Source organism: Trachurus japonicus, chromosome 1, assembly GCF_045865225.1.
Source record: "Trachurus japonicus isolate A0001 chromosome 1, Traja_1.0".
Lineage (NCBI taxonomy): Eukaryota > Metazoa > Chordata > Actinopteri > Carangiformes > Carangidae > Trachurus > Trachurus japonicus.
Window position 1 is genome coordinate 40,056,128 of NC_140907.1, and position 6,518 is coordinate 40,062,645.

The following is a 6,518-nucleotide window of genomic DNA, read 5'->3' on the forward strand; positions in this document are numbered from 1 at the left end:
TGGTATCTGGTACTGTTTTGGTAACGCATCAGCCCTGGTTCCAAGTGAACCGAGAGACGATACTAAAGTCTAACATCAATCAACTGCCTTCCACTTAGTGGCCAGAGCGTCGTCACTGGAAGAGTAGCAAGTGCGACGTTCGACCCGAGAATCAAACACAGTATTTTTAAAAACACAGCAGCAACAGCGCCCACTGATCTGTACTGACACTGTTGTTATTCTTTGACGCCAGTTAAATGGCTGCTGTGTGGAAAAACAACACCGTGGTCCGTAATCGAGATGCAGACGAGTGTGTTTGGAGCTGACAAGACGATCGAAAAAAATATGATGCAACAGTATCAGCCGTGTTATGACGACCCCACCCACGTTGAAGAGGAACTATGAAGTACTCAGTTATAATGGAAAAGGACCTAAACCGAGTCGAGTCGAGCCGAGTAGAGCTGTAACTTTTCAACTGCAAAACGTTTTTATTTCACCTGCTTATACAAATAGATAGATAGATAGATAGATAGATAGATAGATAGATAGATAGATAGATAGATAGATAGATAGATAGATAGATAGATAGATAGATAGATAGATAGAACTTTATTCATCCCGAAGGAAATTCTTCTGCCAGGATGCTCCAAAGGGAAATGTGCAAGGGAGATGAATAGAGACTTGATAAACTTTAGAAAGATTGAAACTTGTTTTTAATTATTTCTTCAGTTCCCATGTGTCTCTCATGACTTCCTCAGTAGTTTGTAAGACAACAACATGACTGTAAATGAGACTTGTACCGACATCTTGAATATTCATGATGTAAAGAGGAAGTTACTCGTCTTCTTTTAACAGCTTGACTTCTGTCCTCTGAACACAGACGATCATCACCCTCCTCTCTTGTCAGACTAGAACTGGTTTTTGATCAGATTGATGTTTCTTCCATACGTTGTTGAGCAGCTGATGTGTTTTATTGTGTCTGAAGTCACACAGAGAGATGAGAGGAGCAGTGATGAGTTTAACAGCAGCATCAAGTGGATTTGTCCTCGTCCTTCTTCTCACTGTACCAGGTACTGTACATCTACATTTACTTTGTAGAACATTTAGTTAACACACTCGGATCAAGATGAAAGAGGTTTGAGTCAATAGATAAATAACTCATTATTCTCCTTTTTATGTTTAATGGTTGATTTGATCTCATATGATGTAAATCATTCAAACACATGTGAGTCTTTGTTGTGTATCTGTGTTATTACACAGTGAGGCTGGTGTTGTTTCTATTAACTGTATGAATGAAGCTGTATGTGGTTCATCTGAAGGTTTCAGTAACTGTAGAGTTTATCTACAAATGTCTGTACATTCAGTTTAAGAGAACAAGAGAACAGCTACCAAGGCTCAAAATAAGGAACCAAATGTTCCCGTTAATTGTGTTACTTGGTGATGTTAGTGTGATGTTTTCACTCCTTGTATGGTTCACCCGCCTTTTCTTATCTACAATCACAGACAGTAGCAGCTAAGTGTGAATACATGTATACATGCTAAAGTTCACAGAATGAATAGAGAGGAAATGTAAAAACAAATATTTGTTCCTCACACTGGTCATCAAAGATGCATTAATATTCACAGGTCCAGTAGTTTTCCTTTTGGCCTTCCATGTGTGTGTTCACTGTGGCTTCATACAGCAACAACATTATTCACATTGTGAGTTTGAAAGTGAATGAAAAGGAAGAGACCACAAGAGAAAAACATGATTTTTCTTCAGTGACATATAAATAACGATATAGAACAATATCACAGACATGTTTGTCTTAAACTTGCAGTGAGACGTGTTGGAGCCAAGTAGTTTAGTAAATGTGTTTTAGTCATGTAGCAGGTTTACATGTTGAATTAGCTCCATAAAACTTCAGTGTTGTTCTGAGTCTGACTGTGGTTTCTGCTGTGCTCTGTGTTACAGTGATACAGGGTCAGAGTGACTGGGGAGTGACTTACACTGACACTCACATCTGTGCATCTAAAGGATCAACAGTGGAAATGAGCTGCACATACTGGCACCCATACAGGATAAAGGACTCACGAGATCTATGGCATAGGACTACAGTTCAGAAAAGATTCTGGTTCACTAAGGGAGGTAATGATGATGCTGTGGATCTGACAACAGACTCAGACTACAGAGGTCGTGTGGAGAATCACTGTGATGAGAGGAAACGCTGCACTCTGACAATCAGAGACCTGAGAGAGAGAGACTCAGCTGTTTACAGGTTCAAATTTACAACAAATGAAGATGGGAAATACATAGGGTATCCTGGAGTGACTTTGTCTGTCAGAGGTAACGTTTTCACTGGAATATTTATCAGTTTGGTTCAAGTCATTGATGACTGAGAATTTTTATTTGTCTCTGTGTTTGTACTTTTCTAGTTTAGTTCATGTCTGTTCTTTCTTCACAGATCCAGACCTCCAGGTGCTGGTGGAAAGATCATCAGACCAGGTAGAGCTGAAGTGTTGTAATGCAGCTGATGGTCGTTCATTTGTCTGGTACAAGAACAAACTGAAGATGGAGGAGGAAACATATTCCGTCAGAGTCTCTTTTGGTGATACCAACAGATATTCCTGTGCTCTTAAAGGACGTGAGGATCATCGCTCTACTCCAGTGTGTGAGTTTACTCGACAGTGTCACTAATACAATGTCAAACTAAAACCTTCCACTGCACAGTTTATGTCTCATACTGGATCAACCTCTGTATAAACTACCAACTACATAATATTCACTTCTACTGTGAAAAGACAGTTAAAGTTGACTTGTCCTCATGTTTCCTCCTCCAGATGCTCCAAAGCTTCCCTCTGTGTCAGTGAGTTCCTCTGCTGAGATAGTGGAGGGCAGTTCAGTGACTCTGACCTGTAGCAGTGATGCTAACCCAGCAGCTAATTACACCTGGTACAAGGACTGGAAACGTCTCAGTGACCAACCACAGTTTGTCCTCAGCTCCATCCAGCCCTCTGACTCTGGAGAGTATTACTGTGATGTTGAGAATAAGATGGGATCGAGAGCAGCACGTTTATCTATTGACCTCAAATGTGAGAGTTTATTTTAAACCTATATGAAGCTGAATAGTAACCAGAACAATGTTTTCCAGACACAACATTTCTTATGCTCCCAAACACAAAACTACTGTTTCTCATTTAAATACAACATGTAGCTCTGCAGTTAAACTGTGTTGTTGATGTTTGTTGTTCCAGATGCTCCAAAGCTTCCCTCTGTGTCAGTGAGTCCCTCTGCTGAGATAGTGGAGGGCAGTTCAGTGACTCTGACCTGTAGCAGTGATGCTAACCCAGCAGCTAATTACACCTGGTACAAGGAGGATGAAGACTCGCCAAAAGCTTCAGGACAGATCTTCACCATCACTGACCTCAGACCTGAACACAGTGGGAATTATTCCTGTGAAGCCCAGAACACAATAGGACGTCAGAAGTCCACCTTAAATCTGACTGTAGTTGTTTCAGGTGAGTTCTACACATTCATCATCACACACCTGTTTACTGCACCACAGCTCATTAACCTCAATGATAATATCTCCTGTTGTTGTTCTCACTTTCCAGGTGAATCAGTAATGATCATGATCATCATCAGGTTGACTCTGATGGTCCTGATGCTGATCACACTGGTTGTCTTCAGTCTCTGGACAAAGTAAAACTAACTAATCATCAGCTTATTCACTGCTCTTTTATTTTCTTCTTTTACTCCCTGTAGTTTTATGTTTTAATTAGGGCTGTCAAACGATTAATTTTTTTAATCGCGATTAATCGCATTTTTTCCATAGTTAACTCGCGATTAATCTCTATTAAAAATATTATATATGGCGCTTTGGACTTTCAACCCTCCAAAGTGTTATAATCTCTAGACAAACAACTTTTAGACCAGACCTAGCAGGCCTAGTACCTAATCATAACACATGATGCATGAAACTCACACAGAATTGAAACAAATTGCATCCAGTGGAAATTGCCCTTTACTTTGCTACGCCTCTGCCTGGCCATGTGCATTTGTTGACAACCACTGCCGTCAAAAAATCAATACATCGCCACGTGCATTTGTTGACAACCGACGCTGTCAAAAAAATCAATACATGGCCATGTGCATTTGTTGACAACAAAGCCGTCAAAAAATCAATGGATGGAGCTGTGGATATATGTTAGACTGTGTATATTTGTGTAGCAACCAACTTGAAGGTGCCTTACCGCCACCTACTGGACTGGAGGTCCCACACTCCAGTCCTCCAGTCCAGCAGACAGAGGACAAAATGGGCCACGATTAACCGCGATTAAAAAATTTAATCGAGTTAATTTTTTTAATTAATCTAATCGCGATTAACGCGTTAACTCTGACAGCCCTAGTTTTAATGGATTTCATTAATCTTATGTGGCAAAATGAAGAGCGCCTGGGCGGGGATTGAACACGCACGGTAAGAGTCATGCACGCTTGCCAGTCACCCAAAGGGACATTCTCTTGTCCAAGTAGCCAGGGCGCATGATCAATTGGAGGCATAGTGACAGGACCATCAACTGTCACATCGCCAGAATGCAAGAGTCATACGCTTGCCAGGCTTGCCAGGCAAGTGCGCAAGACTATTACCCGGGAGGTGTGGGTTCAATCCCCGCCCGGGCCCTCTTCACCTTGCCACATTCTGGCGTTGTTGGCAGGATCCATGTAGCACTAGGGGTGGGTCCATGGATTCCTAATGTGTGGCAGCCTGCGCGGAAGCACGAGGACGTGCTTGTGAAAAGAGGGGGAGAGATGTGACACTTGACAGGTCCTGTCACTATGCCTCAAATTGACCATGCGCCCTGGCTACTTGGCCAAGGGGATGTCCCTTTGGGTGACTGGCAAGCACACGTGACTCTTACCCAGGAGGTGCGGGTTCAATCCCCGCCTGGGCCCTCTTCACCTTGCCACATTTATATTATGTATTTGTTGTTGTTGGGTTGAATTCAGGAAGAAGAAAACTCAGAGTTCAAACCTTGAACCAAATGAAGCTGTAGAGATGATGAGGGTGAGACACACTGAGAAACTACAAAACTACACAACTTAGCTCATAAATGCTGTGGAAACTACAGAGGATGTGAAGTGAATTCATGTTTGAGTGTAACTTATATTCTAAATGACATGTAATTGTGTGCAGGCTTCATGAATGAGTCTCATTTTGTCCCCTCTGTCCATCAGGTGGACTCTTGTCCTGTTTATGAGGACGTCACCACAGCAGCACAGACAGAAGACACAGAGGAGCAGGAAGACCTGGTGTGAAGTTACAGTCAGGTCAGAGCCTCTCACATCCAATAACAACAGATCAATAACATGCAGACTCCACATTTAGAATTACAACTGTAACTTTACACAGGTTTGATGTGATGTTTTTAGATGCTGTTGAAGTAAAGATGGGGCTCGTCTGATGGAAACAGGAAGAAGAACAACATTGATTGGATCTGATCATTATATTTAGCAGCTATGGAGACAGATTAAGTTTTAATTAATGACTTTTCCTCAGTTTTGTCTCTTTATGGATGAAATGTGTCACAGTGCAGTGGTTCATTATGGTTTAAGATGTTACTGATGCGAAGACAGTTTTCATTGAAGTAGAACTGATCTTATATTTGAGCTTTAAATCTCTGGGGTCACTCATCAAAGCAGGATATAGTTCACCAAATGTGAAGTCTTCTCAAAATAAGAGTCCACTATTGATAGCTTGTTTGACAACCCAACAGTAATTAGAAGAGTCTAACATTAAAATATCTAAAAGATATCATCACTGTAAATAACCTCAATTGTAAATAGTTTCAGTAATTCAATTGTGAAAATGAAGAACGCATACTTAATATCAATTGCAATATTTACTGTCACTGAATAGATAATAATGTTTATTTTAATACTCTTTGTTTAATTTGTTGACTTTTAATGTGTCTTTCTTTTTTGTTTTTCATATTATTGATTTTTTTTTGTTTACTTCATTTGACTCTTTAAATCTTTTCCATTGTGTTTCTGGGTTGATGTGATGTGGATGATACAGGTTTACAGGCAAATTCCAAACTAATTCTCTTTAATTAATTACGTAAATAAATAATAAAAGAAGAGCAAAGTTCTGGTCTCCTCACTGTCCCAGCTACTGAACATCTACAGTTACTCTTTAGGACATTTAATAAACCCACTCAGAACAAACAGAAACAGGTTTGAAGAAACAACTAAATACCTCAAACGTCACTTTACCACATTTAATGTTTGATATGATGCAAATGATTCAAACACAGCTTCACTCTGTGTCAGTGAGTCCCTCTGGTGGTGAGATAGTGGAGGGCAGTTCACTGACTCTAGTCCCAGTATTGACCAAGAGTTCATTCAGTGCTGTTTGGTGATTGTTCTCTGTTCATTTTAGTTCTACAAACATGAAAACAGGTAGAAGGTACTCAGTAGTGGTGCTGATGAACTGGTGAGCTGCTCATTCTGCTCAGGTGGAGATGAGGGTGGTGCAGATGAACAGGTGTGAGTCTTGTGG

At 40.6% G+C, this 6,518-nt stretch overlaps 1 protein-coding gene across 1 annotated transcript; it reads left to right on the forward strand.

Moving 5' to 3' along the window:
- Positions 1 to 696: 696 nt before the first annotated feature.
- LOC146992610 (B-cell receptor CD22-like) lies at positions 697 to 5,578 on the forward strand. The gene is made up of 8 exons (XM_085788143.1): positions 697 to 1,049; positions 1,934 to 2,305; positions 2,424 to 2,630; positions 2,800 to 3,051; positions 3,214 to 3,477; positions 3,574 to 3,661; positions 4,967 to 5,024; positions 5,195 to 5,578. Exons 1-8 carry the CDS (start codon positions 977 to 979, stop codon positions 5,273 to 5,275), a joined length of 1,395 nt encoding a protein of 464 aa, XP_085644269.1. The 5' UTR covers positions 697 to 976; the 3' UTR covers positions 5,276 to 5,578.
- Positions 5,579 to 6,518: the final 940 nt, after the last annotated feature.

What these genes read in the sequence shown, in the direction of transcription:
- LOC146992610 (XM_085788143.1), top strand. Translation starts at nt 977, where the DNA reads ATGAGAGGAGCAGTGATGAGTTTAACAGCAGCATCAAGTGGATTTGTC. An exon ending in TCATCGCTCTACTCCAGTGT is followed by an intron (nt 2,631 to 2,799) that starts GTGAGTTTACTC and finishes TTCCTCCTCCAG; the next exon opens with ATGCTCCAAAGCTTCCCTCT. An exon ending in TTTATCTATTGACCTCAAAT is followed by an intron (nt 3,052 to 3,213) that starts GTGAGAGTTTAT and finishes TTGTTGTTCCAG; the next exon opens with ATGCTCCAAAGCTTCCCTCT.